Source organism: Protomyctophum parallelum, assembly GCF_964188405.1.
Source record: "Protomyctophum parallelum genome assembly, chromosome: 3".
NCBI classification, from domain to species: Eukaryota; Metazoa; Chordata; class Actinopteri; order Myctophiformes; family Myctophidae; genus Protomyctophum; species Protomyctophum parallelum.
The window spans coordinates 20,099,449-20,118,462 of NC_139698.1; the positions used below are offsets into that span (position 1 = coordinate 20,099,449).

The following is a 19,014-nucleotide window of genomic DNA, read 5'->3' on the forward strand; positions in this document are numbered from 1 at the left end:
CCGTTTAGAATGGGTTAACCAGCATAATTAATACCCTGTACACTTTAACCCATTCTGGGCGGGTATACCGCCTTTTGGTGTTCTAACCCATTCTGGACGGGAACCCCTCTTTAGAGGGGTTCTGTACAGTATGTACAGTATTCAAAAATGTCACATTTTTGATGCTGCTATATAAATATTTGAAGTTTTCCAAGAAAACTTAGGTCAGGATTTAGAAGAGTTCTTTTTTTTTCTTTTTTTTTTTTAGAATGGGCCTCGGTCCAAAATGGGTTAATTGACCTCAGGGGGTCCCTCCTTTTTTTTCACCTCTTACACAAAAAAATATTTTCTGCTGAAAATAGATAATCGGCTAGAACTTATGCCGAACCGGTACGCCCGTTTTGGCTGAACGTTTGCCAAAAGTCATGCCGTGCCCACAATGGAGACACTTATAGGGCTCGTGTGGTTATGGCGTGAAAAATAGCAGATCTACAAGCTCGTAGCGCGCCACCGAGTGGCGCCCTACGAGCTTGTAGATCTGCTATTTTAGAAGTAGCTCTCCCAAGAACCCACCGAGCGAACACAGAGGGAAGGGATTCACATCGTCCTCACAAATAGAAAAGACAGTATTTCAGGTAAAGAAATCGATGAAGACGCCACCCCTTTAAATAAGACAATCTACAGGCTAGTGGGTCTGCCAGTTTGTCACTGTGCGAGTGTGAGTGTGTGTGTGTGTGCGTGTGTGTGTGTGTGTGTGTGTGCGTATGCACGTGCATTATGTCAGACAGAGCAGAGTGCACTAATATGCTGCAGCTTGCTAAGGTCCGCCAGCAGCTGCTTGATTGACAGCTTGAGCTGCGGGAGGCGGGCCAAAGGGTCCGGCGGTTCTAGGCCTCCCGATAGGTCCAGCCAGGATTCTAGAACTGCCAATGGAGAGGGGGAAGCAGGAGAGTGATGTCACCACATGAATATCAACACCACAATATTAATGTATTATTGTTATTATTATTATTGGAACGATTACCGGCCGCCATTTCAACACAACACCATGAAGGCACTGCACTGACTTAACGAAACTAAAGCCTTGACTTATCATCGCCATCATTTTCCGACCGTGGTCGAGATCGTGGATTTCGCAATATTACGCCAGACTTCCCGGTCCTTCCATTGCCATCCCTGCTTTCTGCTTACTGATGCCTGTGTCCCTCGCGATGACATCAGGGAACGACAGTTTTCTACCTCTGGTCTGCTTTGAGGCAGGACTCCAGAGAAGAAGGGAAGATATAACCTCATTGTCAGCTCTGTAGCAGTGGCCGGCAAACTGTGTGTTCTTCTGGTGGCTCTTCCAATACAGATTTTGCGCTCTCATTAGAAGGAGCGTGTAAGTGACTTATACTTTGTCGTAAGGACAAGGTATTGTTTCGAGGAGCTCAGTCGGTAGACCGCCTTTCGACCACAAGGTCACCGCCAACTCGGCGTATGAGTAGCACAAGCTTGTGTGAGGCAAAGTCAATGCGGTACGTGCTGGGAAATCCATCTCCCAGAGGTCTAAGCACATTGCAAAACAGGGATAGACTCCATCTCCCAGAGGTCTAAGCACATTGCAAAACAGGGATAGACTCCATCTCCCAGAGGTCTAAGCACATTGCGAAACAGGGATGGACTCCATCTCCCAGAGGTCTAGGCGCATTGCGAAACAGGGATAGACTCCATCTCCCAGAGGTCGACTTAGTATGAAGTCCCACTTGGCTCCTCCGTTGACTATCAGTATTAAAATGTGTACAACGTTTCAAAGCATTGCACCACGATTCCCAAGGAAGCGGGACCATTTTAACACGGAGTCCGCCAGAAACGAGGAACACGAAGTTTTAAATCAGGACCCTAGCCCTTGTATTCTTTAAAACACATTTAGTGCCGGAAGTGCATCAAAATAGAAGCTCCGGGGTGCCAGAGTTGTCTGATCGCTTTTACTCTGAAAGCCATGAACTGGAAACACTTTCCTAAAAAAAGTTGACTTTACTAAGTGACCTCACATCCCCGATCATCTTCATTTATTTTTTTACGCTCCAAAAAGCGTTCATATTTTGCGGGAGAGACGGATGAGGAGCAGAAATGAAGCGCCAGCATATCGATCCATTCATCACCACGGAGAGCGCCTTGGATTAGGAGATACGAGTCATTCTTTCCGCCGCGCTAACATGGGAGTCAATGACAAGCTAATAGTTGCACTGAGCGTTAGCATACAGAAAGCGAAAAGCGAAATGCCAAAAAAAAAAAAAAAAGGAAAATGTCTGAATATTCTTATCTCGCCCGTGTCACTAGGACGTCGCTAGGACGTCCTCATACGTCGTAGGCACTGATTTTTCGGGATCCTTATGACGGCCTCATGGGTCGTATGAACTGAAACGGTTAATCCGATCGTATCGCTAGCTGATGTTGCTAACCGCATCAACACAGTGTGGGACACTGGCCGCGGCCATTTTGAACATGCGCGCGCATCCACTTCCAGTCCCCAAGCCCACCATTCACAGCTCTGTATCTCAGAAAGGACATTGAGGGGGCCGTTTCTGGTGAATACAAGGGTTTTCAACGGGCGGCTTTTTCCACCACCGACCGACCGACACAACATCCGGGCATGTCACCACACACAGCAGTTTGTCTTTGTAACATTCGGTTACGAATATTTGGCTCTTCAAAGTAAGTGTTACGCGCGATAAAACCTTGGCAATACGCCATCGAGGGGATTAATTAATGCTGGCGCAAATTGAGTTTTAAACTAAGTGTTCTAGGTGAAATAGGTCCAAACATTTTTGGGAGAATAAATAAATATAATGAGAAAAAGACAACATCATCAACATTCCCCCCCCGGAATTAATGATCCATTATATGTTTTTTTTTTTTTTTACCCTCTTACCGTCCAGTTCTTTCTCTATGTAGTCCATTCTGGAAGCCAGTTGGTTCTGGACGTCCTCGATGTGGGTGAGCAGGTTCATCTGCCACTGGACACACGTCCTGGTCCTGAAATACCACAGACAGGGAGCTTTAACTACTGACTAAATACCACAGACAGGGAGCTTTAACTACTGACTAAATACCACAGACAGGGAGCTTTAACTACTGACTAAATACCACAGACAGGGAGCTTTAACTACTAACTAAATACCACAGACAGGGAGCTTTAACTACTAACTAAATACCACAGACAGGGAGCTTTAACTACTAACTAAATACCACAGACAGGGAGCTTTAACTACTGACTAAATACCACAGACAGGGAGCTTTAACTACTAACTAAATACCACAGACAGGGAGCTTTAACTACTAACTAAATACCACAGACAGGGAGCTTTAACTACTAACTAAATACCACAGACAGGGAGCTTTAACTACTAACTAAATACCACAGACAGGGAGCTTTAACTACTAACTAAATACCACAGACAGGGAGCTTTAACTACTAACTAAATACCACAGACCGGGAGCTTTAACTACTAACTAAATACCACAGACAGGGAGCTTTAACTACTAACTAAATACCACAGACAGGGAGCTTTAACTACTAAATAAATACCACAGACAGGGAGCTTTAACTACTAACTAAATACCACAGACAGGGAGCTTTAACTACTAACTAAATACCACAGACAGGGAGCTTTAACTACTAACTAAATACCACAGACAGGGAGCTTTAACTACTAACTAAATACCACAGACAGGGAGCTTTAACTACTAACTAAATACCACAGACAGGGAGCTTTAACTACTAACTAAATACCACAGACAGGGAGCTTTAACTACTAACTAAATACCACAGACAGGGAGCTTTAACTACTAACTAAATACCACAGACAGGGAGCTTTAACTACTAACTAAATACCACAGACAGGGAGCTTTAACTACTAACTAGCGTGACACTAGCCTGGGCACCATTTCATTTAAATACCACAGACAGGGAGCTTTAACTACTAACTAGCGTGACACTAGCCTGGGCACCATTTCATTTGGTCCTGAAATACCACAGACAGGGAGCTTTAACTACTAACTAGCGTGACACTAGCCTGGGCACCATTTCATTTAAATACCACAGACAGGGAGCTTTAACTACTAACTAGCGTGACACTAGCCTGGGCACCATTTCATTTGGTCCTGAAATACCACAGACGGGGAGCTTTAACTACTAACTAGCGTGACACTAGCCTGGGCACCATTTCATTTCGGTATATGATCCGGGCTGGAGCCGGATGATATGCTTACGTCATGTTGTAGGCAATGGTTTGCCTACAACAAACGGGAAGAACAGGCGGCGACATCTTCCTTTTCCCTCTCAATAAAAGCTCTCGCTTACGAGAGCTTTTATTGAGAGGGAAACTGAAGTTGCCGCCGCCGCCTGTTCATCCTGTCTGGCGACTACAAAACAATACTACAACATGACGTAACCACATCATCCTGATGACTACAAAACAATACTACAACATGACGTAACCACATCATCCTGATGACTACAAAACAATACTACAACATGACGTAACCACATCATCCTGATGACTACAAAACAATACTACAACATGACGTAACCACATCATCCTGATGACTACAAAACAATACTACAACATGACGTAACCACATCATCCTGATGACTACAAAACAATACTACAACATGACGTAACCACATCATCCTGATGACTACAAAACAATACTACAACATGACGTAACCACATCATCCTGATGACTACAAAACAATACTACAACATGACGTAACCACATCATCCTGATGACTACAAAACAATACTACAACATGACGTAACCACATCATCCTGATGACTACAAAACAATACTACAACATGACGTAACCACATCATCCTGATGACTACAAAACAATACTACAACATGACGTAACCACATCATCCTGATGACTACAAAACAATACTACAACATGACGTAACCACATCATCCGGCCCCAGCCCGGATCATACAGACTTTTGAAACAGAGACCAGGCTTTCCTCCGAGGCGGTGGAAAGCCTGGTGACACAGTCTCAGACAACGCAATTAAGCAACTAGTCGACTAGTTTACGGCACATAGCCGTACACTAGGGCATTAAGCCACTAGTCGACCTTGTTGGTACTACGTAGTTGATAAGAAAAAAATAGTTTTAATTTTTTCCCCGATTTTGTAGGCCTCAAGATCAGGTAGATTATAGTTATAGTCACCAATGTACACAGTTTTTAAATGTACAAATATTTATTTCCAAATAAACTAAACCCACCCCTTTTCTTTTTTTTAGTGGTGCAACCACTCCTACAACCAGCAATGTCCGTGTACCTGTTTACCTGTATAAGTGAGCACGAGTATGTGACTTATTTATACCAGTAGGGGGCACTAGAAACAGAGAGAGGGGTATTGCTGTGACTGATAATATGAGAGAGAGAGAGAGAGAGAGAGAGAGAGAGAGAGAGAGGGGGGGGGGGGGTGTGGGGGGGAATTGTACCACTCAGTTCACACAGGTGATTTAAAAAAGAATATATGGTTTTATTCATTTCCTTAATTGCCGACCTACCTGGCTCTGGCTTGGTGCTCTGCCTGGGACAGTCTGACTGGACTGATGGATGTTCTGGAGGGTTCTACTGGACCCCCTGGCGTGTGTCCGGACTCCGCCCAGTTTGGACACGGCACCGCCACGGTGCTCTGCTGCTGGACGACAACACACACACACACACGGTATGAGATTATTGTGACATTTAATGACATCCGAGAACGAGTTTCACTTAGTGGGTTTTTTTTCTTTTTCGCATGAAATCATTACATCATGATTCCCATTAAAACGTATTTAACCCATTCTGGGCGGGAACCCATTTTGGTGTTAGCATTATGTTATGCTTTAGCTATTGAAAAATAGCAGACCTACAAGCTCATAGGCTACGAGCTTGTAGGTCTGCTATAAAATAGCAGATCTACAAGCTCATAGCGCGCCACCGAGTGTCGCGCTACGAGGTTGTAGGTCTGCTATTTTAGAAAAAAATCGAAGAACGACTGACATAGAAACATAGCTTTTTCAGAAAACTGTCAGGATGTAGAAGAACATTTTTAGAATCTGATCTCAGGTCAGAATGGGTTAAACCATTCTGAACGGGAACCCATTTTGGTGTTAGCATCATGTTATGCTTTAGCTATTGAAAAATAGCAGATCTACAAGCTCGTAGCGCAATCAGAGCAGTGTGAGTCCAGTGGGAAACCTCGTATGAATCTGATCTCAGGTCAGAATGGGTTAATCAGACCAGTGTGAGTCCAGTGGGAAACCTCGTATGAATCTGATCTCAGGTCAGAATGGGTTAAGGATGTCCCTATAATGGGACGGTGGTCATACCCGTGCGTGCTGCTGCATGGTGCTACTACAGCCAGCAGAGTCCCCCCCGCCCCCAGCGGGGGGGGGGCCCTCGGGGGGGGCGTGGGCCGCCGGCGGGTCGGCTGGTTTCTGGTAGCTGTGCTCGCTGGTGATGTAGGTGTCGGGGAGGAGGGGGATTGGGGCGTCCGAGGAGGAGGAGGACGAGGAGGAGGAGGGGGGGGGCAGGGGGGGGTGCTGAGGCTGAGGCAGGAGGGGGGAGGAGCCGTGGGGGTGGAGGGGCGGCGGTAAAGGAGGGGGGAGGCGGGGATCCAGGAAGTGCAGGCAGTCGGGCAGGCCTCCCATTGGCTGGTGCTCGTCGGAGTTGACCCAGGAGCGCGCCCAGAGCTGCAGGCTGGGACTGCGGCAGTCCCTGGAGAGCCGCGCACGCACACACACGCACACAGTGACACACACACACACACACAGTGACACACACACAGTGACACACACCCACACAAATATTTTATGAGGACATCAACATTTTAGGACGGCAATTCTTATTCATCGCCACCAGGGGGTGCCAAAAGGCTCAGACCGCCATTATATATCCATTTATTTTTATTTAATTTCAATCTTTTCCCCCCCCATGTTAAAAAGGCGTTAAACACGTCGTTGGCAGTCTAGGACTGATAAAAAAATAGTCCTTGGCAGTCATAGAGTTTTAATGTAACCCTAAAGCCGAAAATAGCAGATCTACCTTTGAGATATAATTTTGGTTTGTACCCAGATATAAAATAAGGCAACCCCTTTGTCGTCGCGATGCCTTGTGAGCTCGTTTTTACTTTGATGCCAATAAAAGTAGAATATTGAATGCAAGAGCATTGGCATGTAACAGTATTTTGATATTGTGTGTTTTAACATGTCTTACTGTAAGATGTCGACCTTCAGAGTGAGAGTGCATGCGTGCGTGCATGCATTGTAATATGTGCATGCGTGCATTGTAATATGTGCATGCGTGCGTTAAAAAACCCCATTTTGGGACGGGAACCCCCTTTTGGTGTTTTAAACATTATGTTGTAATTTAGCTATTGAAAAAATAGCAGACCTACAAGCTCTTAGCGCGCCACTCGGTGGCGCGCTAAGAGCTTGTAGGTCTGCTTTTTCTTTTATCTTTGAATATATATATTCTTTCAGAGCGAACTTCTTCTTTTTTTTCGACGTCAGGGCCTAAATGGGTTAAGTAAGCATTATATTATACTTTAGCTATTGAAAAATAGCAGATCTACAAGCTCGTGGCGCGCTACGAGTCTGCTATTTTTGAAAAATCGTAAAAATGCGGAAAGAAAATCTTTGAATATATATATTCTTTCAGAGCGAACGTCGTCAGGACTAAATGGGTTAACAACGTACTGCAGTATGTCCATCTTGAGGGTCAGGCCGTGCAGGACGTGTCTGAGGCTGAACAGGTCGGCCAGCAGCTGGTGGGTGGAGACGATCCTCTGGCTGTTCCGCTTGGAGTAGTTCTCCGACAGGACGGACAGGCCGAACATGTGGCCCTTCACCAGCCAGTCGCGGTCGTGGCGGTACTTGGCGCTGCACCGCTGGCCTGTGTGGGGGGGGGGGGCATAATGTGGACACGATAACAGAATAAAATTAGAGTAATATATAACAATTAAGCAATATTACACGAGAGGGTGTTGTTTAACGTGATTATTGCCGCGACAGTGATGCGGTAGGGGAACGAGACGAAGTCGAGTTCCGCAAGCATCACTGAAGTAACAACATTCGGCCAAAATGTCCTCTCGGCACAGGGCTGTGTAAAATGGAACGGACTTTCTCTGCGTATAAAGGGAATGTGCTACATTTTCCTCTTTTAAATACAATCTGAAAAAATGGTTGCTTGAAAACCAATTCAATGAATGAATGCAACCATTCATGATCATTTTAGGTGTATTTCTTTTGTATGCTGTGTTAGAGAGATTATTAGAGTAAGCATACCCTAAAAATAGTTCTATCAAATAGTTTAATATTTTCTTAGTCTTATTACGTTTGAAATGTACTAGGTATTTGTATGCTATGTCCTGTATGTCAGTCCCGTTTGTATTGTTTGATGTTTGATGCAGATGGAAATGAGCTAATTTGGCTAAATCTGGTACATTTACACTGCATTCTTAATGTAATGTTCATCAATATACACCGTCCCGTGTAGAGATATAAAGGACTGGATTTGTAACCTATGTAATGAAGCCAGAATTGGAGATGAGGACCATGTTTTGTTGGAATGTAAGAATACTAGCATTATGAATTTCAGGCAAAAATACCTGCCAATTCTTTTCTTCTATGTTTAAATTAATTGCATTACTAAAATCTGAAAAACAAAAAAGTGATCTATAAATTGGGTGCTTTTCTGAAAGATGTTCTTCCACTGTACAAATAGGGAAAGCCTTCCGATTTGTCGATGTATACCGTCACAATGTATTGTATACTGTTGATTGTATACTTTTATGAATCTGTGCTCCAAACCATGGGATCATGGTCGTGAGAAATCGGATGGGCACCCCACGTCGCTATTTTGAAAGAATGAAAGGCCACATCATGTGTTTTAATGTACCGTTCAGTTTCAAATTACTAGGGAAATGATTGGGGGTCTTCAACATGGGGTTACTACAGGTGGGCCACCAAATCTTTGTGTGATAGAAACTTAATTTTAGCACCTCCCATGCCCAGCTTTGTGTGTCTGTGTGTACCACGGAATGTGACGATTGTATTGGAGAGCAGACCTCACTTCACGCAAGTGTGATTTTTTCAAATGTTAATTCAAATATTACAAAAATCACACCCGTGTGAAGTGAGGGGCGTCATACATCATCATACATCATCTCTCTCCGGCCAATTAGAATTTGCGTCCTCACCTTCGTCTTCAATATTTGTTTAAATAAAAGCGTGAATAGTTGATCTACAAGCTTACAACATGTCACTTTGTGACGTGTTGTGCACTTGCAGATCAACTATTTCTGGTATTTTGTAATTATTTTGGAGAAAAAAAAAAAAAAGGGTTAAAAATGATTAAATGGTTTCTTTGTATATTTAAGTTATTCGTCTCATCCGCCCTGTGCATTTTAGGATTACAAAGCCTTATTCGTCTCATCCGCCCTGTGCATTTTAGGATTACAAAGCCTAACTGGCAAACAACAATACAAATTGTTAATGTTCCAAATGTTCAATGCAAAAACAACAGGATTAAATCGTTACTGTTCAATGCAAAAACAACAGGATTAAATCGTTACTGTTCAATGCAAAAACAACAGGATTAAATCGTTACATCACATTGTTAATGTTCCAATGTTCAATGCAAAAACAACAGGATTAAATCCTTACATCACAATCATTTTGTGTGACAACAATTAATGGTCAATTTAACCCATTCTGAACGGGAACCCATTTTGGTGTTAGCATCATGTCGTGCTTTAGCTATTGAAAAATAGCAGATCTACAAGCTCATAGCGCGCCACCGAGTGGCGCGCTACGAGCTTGTAGGTCTGCTATTTTTGAAAAATCGAAGAACGACTGACATTTTTTTTTAGAATCTGATCTCAGGTCAGAATGGGTTAATCAGACCAGTGTGTGTCCAGTGGAAACCTTGTAAGAATCTGATCTCAGATCAGAATGGGTTAAAAATGTGTAATTTTACCTGGAGGATCTCTGCAGATGTAACAGATGTACTGGTCTGGGATGCTGTCTTCCAGGAGGCCCATGCAGGCACTGTGCTGCCAACACATGCACTCCTCACACTACAGCGCACGCACACACACACACACACACACACACACACAGGGGGGGGGGGGGGGGGGGGGAGTAGTTAGTCACTAGTCCGCTAGTTTTGGACTGAGACGATGCACGGAATGTCTGTTTCTTGAACGGTGACGTCATGGACGGTGATGTCATGGACGCAAAGCTAATGTCAGTGAACGGTTGAACGGTGACGTCATGGACGCAAAGCTAATGTCAGTGTAGGTTGACAATACAGTTGTATCGTATCGTACTCCCTGTTTTTAGTGCTTATTCCCCTTTCTTTTTTTACGGTGGAAGGGATAAGGCTCATACATACAGTTTTTGGTGATCGCTTATCACCGCGCTGTAGTTTTTAAAGGGTTGGAAAACTACACCATTACGTCAGTCGCGGTGATGATCAGCTATCACCGTGGACACAGACCCATCTCTCTGTTTTTACTATCAGACAAGTCTTTATCACCCCGTTCACTGATTGGTCTAGGAGTTGGGTAAACCACAGGGTCAATCCTTAGGGACATCACCGCGAGTATGATGACTCTTATCACCAAAAACTGGAGTATGTATGAGCCTTAACACAAAAAATGCTGGAAACGTATCCATACGCTTTATTAATATCGAACGCCGTACGCGCGAAGCGTATGTATACGTTTTATACGTTTTTTTATTGCTTACTGTACATCAACGTCCTATGCTCCAGGACACCGAGGAAAATAACAGCGATCGTCTCCAGGAAGCTCCAATATGTGATCCGGGAGTAAAAAGCCCCTCCCTCCTGAAAAGAGGTCTGTCTGTGGCGAAGACGCTCCCTCCTCCAATGCCTCCATTACACGTATGGGTCTGCACGGCAACGGCATAGACCAACGCAGATGTCAGGGCATCTAAAATGGAGTTACCCATACTCTAGTATTAGTCTAGTGTCTGTGAATACACTCGATTCCCCCTCCCCTCCTGTTTCTACATGGTTTCTCCCGAGGAATCTTTGTGGGGGGAGTCTGAGTCTCTTCTGCCCGGATCGCATTGCAGTTTGAGTTCCCTGGCCCCAGGCCACACTGCGCCTTGTAATCGCCTTGCACCGCGCTCTCATTCTCGGAAAAAGATATAACGCAGTCGTGTCGATTTGCCCTCTGCCAGTATATAAACCAAGAATAATCTTCAACGATCGCCATTTCATAACGTTTTCAACACGCACACGGCACACGCCATGATCAACTAACTGCCTGGCTACGTCTTCAGTCTTCACCAGCCATCGCTATCCGTTGTGTGGATCGCCATCGCGTCTTCACTTTGTTTGTTTGGGCAAGAAGCACGATCAGCGATGGAAAAGAGCTTTATATCCACGGCAGATAAGTAATGACGTATTATCGAAGGACCGCCATGATCAACTTACTGCCTACGTCTTCGTCAGCCAATGCAGCCATCATCGCTATCCGTTGTGTGATTGTGGATGTAGGCTATATCCACGGTATCGAGAGAGACGCCCGGCTGTGATATAGGTCTTATCACTGCAATTATAATGAATAAAAAGGCTACAATCACACAACGGATAGCGATGGCTGCATTGGCTGGTGACAACGTAGCCTCGGTCCCAGGCAGTTAGTTGATCATGGCGGTCCCTCGATAATACGTCATTACTTATCTGCCGTGGATAAAACTCTTTTCCATCGCTGATCTCTGCTTCTTTGCCCAAACAAAGTGAAGATAGCGTTGTCCAACAAAGCAGCCAGTTATTTGATCATCTCTCTCTCCTGTGCTTCTTTCCTCAAACATGTCCAGACATGTCAACCTCAACCACTAAACTCACCGATCCAGTAACGCATCTCACCGTTATACTATCGTTCTGAAGGCAGATATAAAAATAAACATAAATAAATTATTGTCATATACATACTACACACTGAATGAAAGCCCTAATTGTCTACTTTTAGGAGGAAAACAAATACATAATATTGATCCCATGTACAGTTTGTCAGTAGGATATTGAATGCAGTTGTTCAGGTCCAACTATTATTCACAAAATAAGGCCTATAGCGACATGTACATATTATATACCGTATGAAACAGAAGACCCTCTGCTTTCATAAGAAAAAAACTAATACTGTAATAATAATAAAAATCACACCCCTGTGAAGTGAGCATTTCCTCATGAAGTTATCATAGCGAGTTATAAAGGTTTAAAGTCACAGAGATTGACAGGCAGATATAAACATAAATAAATTATTATCATATACATACTACACACTGAATGAAAGCCCTGAATGTCTACTTTTAGGAGGAAAACAAATATACAAATATATACAAATATAGTTTGTCAGTAATTGGCTATTGAATGCAGCTTGCGCCCACCAGAGAGGAATGTTGCGCAACATTGCACTGCTCACTTCACAGGGGTGTGATTTTCATTATTATTACAGTAGAAGTATTTTTCTTATGAAAGCAGAGAGTCTTCTGTTTCATACGGTATATAGTATGTACATTTCGCTATAGGCCTTATTTTGTGAATAATAGTTCTTCTGGTCCATGCATTTTCTGAAATCCTCTCTGGTGGGCGCAAGCTGCATTCAATAGCCAATTACTGACAAACTATACATGGGACCATGTGTATTTGTTTTCCTCCTAAAAGTAGACATTCAGGGCTTTCATTCAGTGTGTAGTATGTATATGATATTATTTGTGTTCATTTTTATATCTGTCTGTCAATGTCTGTCAACTTCAACCTTCCATATCTCTGCTGTTTTTTCAAGCGAGCAGCGTGCCTTCAAAAGCAGGTTTTAGAAAAAGGTCAATATCTCCAGAATGGAAGATGGTAGAATCATAATTTTTTTTTAAAATTGAAGTGGACATGTTTGGCCTACTTTTTATTTATGCGATGTGATTCTAGCTATAAGAGGCCCCTCGCTGTGGGCCCCTAAAAAGTTCAAAAGTCCAATGTTAATCGCTTAGCACCAGCAAGCCTGAGCAAATAGAAAACTCTAGCATACAATGTGTTAACAGTGAAGCCACTTATCACTGCCCTCTAGTGGCATGTCACCGACACAACTCTGAATGTAGATCCACTGAGAAAAGAACGGGAGCAGAGGTTTCTTTTTTGTTCTCTCCCTTCCAATTTTCTCTTATCTTTAACACATTTAGGCCTGACCTCGAAATAAAATAAAAAAATCTTCTCAATCCTTCAGTTTTTCCATATCGCCCACCCCTAGGCCTTGACTATATATTTTCCATATCGCCCCCCCTAGGCCTTGACTATATATTTTCCATATCGCCCCCCCCTAGGCCTTGACTATATATTTTCCATATCGCCCCCCCCCCTAGGCCTTGACTATATATTTTCCATATCGCCCCCCCCTAGGCCTTGACTATATATTTTCCATATCGACCCCCCCTAGGCCTTGACTATATTTTTTCCATATCGCCCCTAGGCCTTGACTACCGGTATATTTAGATCATGTTAAACTGTCCTAGCGGTGACAGGCCTAGTATAGACCGACCTGGATCATGTTAAACTGTCCTAATGGTGACAGGCCTAGTATAGACCGACCTGGATCATGTTAAACTGTCCTAATGGTGACAGGCCTAGTATAGACCGACCTGGATCATGTTAAACTGTCCTAGCGGTGACAGGCCTAGTATAGACCGACCTGGATCATGTTAAACTGTCCTAATGGTGACAGGCCTAGTATAGACCGACCTGGATCATGTTAAACTGTCCTAATGGTGACAGGCCTAGTATAGACCGACCTGGATCATGTTAAACTGTCCTAATGGTGACAGGCCTAGTATAGACCGACCTGGATCATGTTAAACTGTCCTAATGGTGACAGGCCTAGTATAGACCGACCTGGATCATGTTAAACTGTCCTAATGGTGACAGGCCTAGTATAGACCGACCTGGATCATGTTAAACTGTCCTAATGGTGACAGGCCTAGTATAGACCGACCTGGATCATGTTAAACTGTCCTAATGGTGACAGGCCTAGTATAGACCGACCTGGATCATGTTAAACTGTCCTAATGGTGACAGGCCTAGTATAGACCGACCTGGATCATGTTAAACTGTCCTAATGGTGACAGGCCTAGTATAGACCAGTGTTGTTTTTGGCAGCAATTTTCTATTTTAGTTTAGTCATAGTCTTTGGACTGAAACTTCATTTAGTTTTAGTCACATTTTAGTCACCTGGAATGTCTTAGTGTTAATTTAGTTTTAGTCGACTAAATGTCATAAGATTTTAGTCGACTAAATCTACAGTTGATTTAGTCGACTAAAATGTATTTTGGCGGGTCTTGATGCCGTCGTAATGAGTGTTTTTATACTTGCTGAAAATATCTGATCTACATGCTCACAACGCGTCGCAACGCATGCAACCAAGTGTAAAATGATCTCTCGTCCACTAGTCCCTTCCTAACATTTTAGTCTAGTTTTTATTCGTCGACGAAATTGTCCGTATATTTAGTCTTAGTCTTAGTCATCGTAGCTTAGTTTTCATTTAGTTTCCATTTGTTTTTGTCAGTGAAAAAGGTAGTCGACGAACATCTTTCGTCTTAGGGCCGATTCATACTCCTATTTTACCACTGTTTCGGCGCTGTAGTGCCGAAATGATTTCGGCTCGTCAGAAATCTTCAGTAGCACCGAAGAGCCGACTTTAGGACGGTACCCGCCCCCCCCCCGAACCTCAAATGACGACTCATTGTAGGCTCTACAGCGCCGAACCGACTTTTATTCGGCTCTAAAATAGGAGTATGAATCGGCCCTTCGTTTTAGTCGACGAAAACAACACTGGTATGGACCGACCTGGATCATGAAGCCGTTCTCCTCGTCCATCTGACACACGCAGCGCACGATCTCCTGGCACGCCTCGCTGAGCTCGTCCTCCTGCAGAGGCACGTCCTCCTCCTCCTCCTCCTCCAGGTCCAGCTCCAGCTCCTCCTCGGCGCTGTAGGGCAGGGACTCCGTGGTGGAGTCCTCGGGGAAGTCTCCCTCCGACAGATCTATAGAACCACAGAACCAGCAAACGAGACACGTTATTAAAACCCATTTTGACCCTGGGAATGATTCTAAGAAAATGTCTTCTAAATCCTGACAGTTTTCTGGAAAACCCCCATGTTTCTATGTCAGTCGTTCTCATTTTCATGTGAAGGACCCCCAAGATTATATGTAGCGCCACCGAGTGGCGCGCTACGAGCTTGTAGGTCTGCTATTTTTGAAAAAATCGCGAAGAACGACTGACATAGAAACATAGCTTTTTCAGAAAACTGTCAGGATGTAGAAGAACATTTTTAGAATCTGATCTCAGGTCAAAATGGGTTCATACAGGAAGTGTGGTTGGTAGGTTGGGGGGGGGGGGGGTGTTACGTTACGTACTCTCCCCACTGAGGTCCACCTGCAGGATGGCGCGCGGACAGACGAGGTGCTTGGAGGACGACGAGGAGGAGGAGGGGGCCGGCAGGGAGACGGAGGTGGTGGTGGTGTTGTTGCCGCCATGTTGACGGTGATGCACCGAGGAAGAAGAATGCTCCAGGAGCGACAGTGACAGGCCGTCGTAGTTGTGGTAACCTGGGTTGGAACAGGCACACGCACACACACACACACACACACGCACGCACACACACACACAAATACATTTAGATAGCAGTTTATACATATCCACTTATGTGCCTCATGGCACATAAGGCCTCTTTGGCAGTACGTAGGGCAGGGTTGCCCAATTACTTTTCCTCAAGGGCCATATTCTTTCCAAAAAGGGCCACAGGGGGGGGCGCTCCTATTGGGGAACCCAATTCATGCATGTACACCAATTTAGGCCGGATGTCGAAATAAAATAAAAAGTCTTCTAAATTCTGACAGTTTTCCGAAATACCCATTGTTTCTGTGTCAGTGGTGCTCAATATTCTATGTCAAGGACCCCAAAAAATATTATGTAATTGGCCCTCCGACCCCCATCTCAAAATATGTTGTTCCAGGGACCCCCCCCCCCCCCCCCCAGAAGCAAAGATTTGAGTTAAAAACGTTCGTTCTCAAATATATATTCAAAATTTGCGCCACAATTTCACGATTTTTCAAAAAAGAAAATAGCAGATCTACAAGCTCATAGCGCGCGCCAGTGGCGCGCTATGAGCTTGTAGATCTGCTATTTTTCAATAGCTAAGTTAATAGCCAAGTCACATACAGTCCAGCTGACCAACACGAGTATTTTATCGAGTATATCGTTCCAGGGACCAGAACATGCATGTTGGAACGTTCACTGCGCGTTATCGTTGCCTACGAGCCGTTTGACGTGGCGCAGAAGCGGTGAATTGTGGGTAATGTAGTTGTGAATGTTCATTTACAGTGCTGCTTTGACTTTTTCTTCTTTTTCTTCTTCTTCTGTTTCAACTTGAACGGGTCTCTGTCTCTCCGATCTCGTCTGTCCTTCTTCCTCCCTGTGGACAGACAGACAGACAGACTCCATTAGCAACCAGACAGACAGACAGACAGACAGTCTCCATTAGCAACCAGACAGACAGACAGACTCCATTAGCAACCAGACAGACAGACAAACATTCTCCATTAGCAACCAGACAGACAGACAGACAGACAGACTCCATTATCAACCAGACAGACAAGACAGTCAAACTCACAGAGACAGATGGACACAGACACACACAGGGCAGCACAGACAGACAGAGCCAGGTAGAGACAAAGACACAGACATACAGACGGACACACTGTATACAGACCTAAGCTCAGGTGCTTGGCGTCCATTTTCAGTCTCTTCTCCATCTTGATTAAACCTGGAGGTAGAGGTCAGAGGTCACGCAGGTTTCATCCTTATCATGACCATGTGACTCACAATAAGGAAGTAATCCATTAACTCAGTTTTAAATGCCAGAAAGACTGACTGACCACCTGGCTGTATTTAACCAAACTTAACTCGACTTAACTCGACTTCGACTCAACGTCGAAATTAAAAAAAAAAAGTCTTCTAAATCATGAACATTTTCTGAAAAACCTCATGTTTCTATGTCAGTCGTTCTCAAACATTTTCATGTCAAGGACCCCCAAGATTATATGTAATTGGCCACCGACCCCCCATCTGAAAATATGTTGTTCCAGGGACCCCCCACCCCCACCCAGAGTTAAAAACGTTCACTCTGAAAGAATTCTTATTCAAAGATTTTAACCACATTTTCACGACTTTTCAAACATAGCAGACCTACAAGCTCAGAGTGGCCGCGCTATGAGCTTGTAGATCTGCTATGTTTCAATAGCTAAAGCATAACGCAATCTACAAGCTCATGAACTTGTAGGTCTGCTATTTTCCTTGACATGAAATAGTTTGAGAACCACTGACATCATCATTATCATATCATACTATAATTCAATCAATCAATGTCTGAGTGTGTGTCTGTCTGTGTGACTGTCTGTCTGTCACTGTGACTGCCGTAGCTCCTTACTGCCTGCACCAATCACTCCCACATTGACCATAATAATATGGAGGTCTTAACGAAGCCCTTTTTCCAATTTAACTACCGGTAATTATAAATTAATAGTGAATTTATTAGTGAATTAAAAATGTGAAAACGCACCCAGGGCGCAGTACCCCCTGCGGCCACAAGGGGGGGGGGGGGGGGGGGGGATATCTCACAACGGGTAAGGGCTAGTAGTAGAAACATAGGGTTTTTTTCAAAAAACTGTCAGGATTTAGAAGACATTTTGTAGAATCGTCGTCAGGTCTAAAATGGGTTAACCCATTTTGTGCTTTAGCTATTTAAAAATAGCAGATCTACAAGCTCATAGCGCGCCACCGAGTGGCGCGCTACGAGCTTGTAGGTCTGCTATTTTTTTTAAATCTAAGAGCGACTGACATAGAAGACATTTTTTAGAATCTGATCTCAGATCAGAATGGAAAACTGTCAGGATGTAGAAGACATTTTTAGAATCTGATCTCAGGTCAGAATGCAATTCTTTAATGCAATTCCAACGAATCAAAAAACGTACCTGGCTGTAGAGGGTTGCCAAGCAGGCCGGGGTGCGGGTGTGGGTGTGGGGGCTCCAGCCTCAGCTCCCCCCTGGGGAGAGGAGGAGGGGGGGACAGCGCCAGGGAGCAGGGGTGGTGGGGGGCGAGGGGGGGCAGGGAGGAGGGGCAGCACAGCTCGGCGCTGTTGTCCGAGCTCACAGACGTGGACGAGCGCTTCTTCTTCCCGCACGACCGGACCGTCGACCGCACGTCCTCCAGATGGAAGGCCTGGGGAGAGAGCGCTGTACACACACGCACACACACACACGCACATGAGCGTCGAGCGCGCTCGCACACACACACACACACACACACACACACACACACACACACACACACACACACACACACACACACACACACACACACACACACACACACACACACACACACACACACACACACACACACACACACACACACACACACACACACACACACACACACACACACACACACACACACACACACACAAGCCCGTTTTCTCAACTCGTTGTTTTCTGCAAGACATTACTCTATAAGCCATATCTCCAAAACTGGTGGGCCAAACTGAACAACCAATATGTCAATTTAAAGCTATGATTCCCTGCTTTCATATGACATGGAAAAACTAAAATTAAAAAAAATAATCCAATGGCAGTCTCTCAGTCAAATTTAGTCACAAATGGTACGGTTTTATCATGAGCAATATTAGTGAGGACCAATGGGTGAAGTCGTCCTTTGAGTGCTACCAACTACTTTTTATGTATGTGATGTATCGCCATGCTTTTTTGTTCTTGCTTAATGTAAGTCGCTCTGGATTAAGAGCGTCTGCTAAATGTCTAAATCGTAAATTGGAACCTCCTCGAGGGCCCCTGGGGAAAACCCCACCGTCAGAGATTCATCTTTACATGTGTGTGCGTGAGATTTAAATAGGGTGCATTTTGCATCC

The 19,014-nt window shown here is 44.4% G+C and overlaps 1 protein-coding gene across 5 annotated transcripts in view; it reads right to left on the reverse strand.

The window, feature by feature from the left end:
• Positions 1-585: 585 nt before the first annotated feature.
• phf20l1 (PHD finger protein 20 like 1) overlaps positions 586-19,014 on the reverse strand; it is a 34,830-nt gene continuing 16,401 nt past the window's right edge. For 4 of the 5 annotated variants that reach the window (XM_083760383.1, XM_083760382.1, XM_083760380.1 and 1 more), the window contains 11 exons: positions 18,065-18,325; positions 16,804-16,857; positions 16,414-16,506; positions 15,449-15,640; positions 14,879-15,075; positions 9,992-10,091; positions 7,711-7,906; positions 6,343-6,730; positions 5,536-5,669; positions 2,894-2,997; positions 586-902 (listed from right to left, as the gene is read on the reverse strand). In XM_083760383.1, coding sequence (XP_083616509.1) covers positions 760-902; positions 2,894-2,997; positions 5,536-5,669; positions 6,343-6,730; positions 7,711-7,906; positions 9,992-10,091; positions 14,879-15,075; positions 15,449-15,640; positions 16,414-16,506; positions 16,804-16,857; positions 18,065-18,325 — 1,862 coding nt within the window. In that variant the 3' untranslated portion in view covers positions 586-759. The remainder of the gene's footprint in view (positions 903-2,893; positions 2,998-5,535; positions 5,670-6,342; positions 6,731-7,710; positions 7,907-9,991; positions 10,092-14,878; positions 15,076-15,448; positions 15,641-16,413; positions 16,507-16,803; positions 16,858-18,064; positions 18,326-19,014) is intronic. The other variant, XM_083760381.1, reaches the window with a different exon arrangement.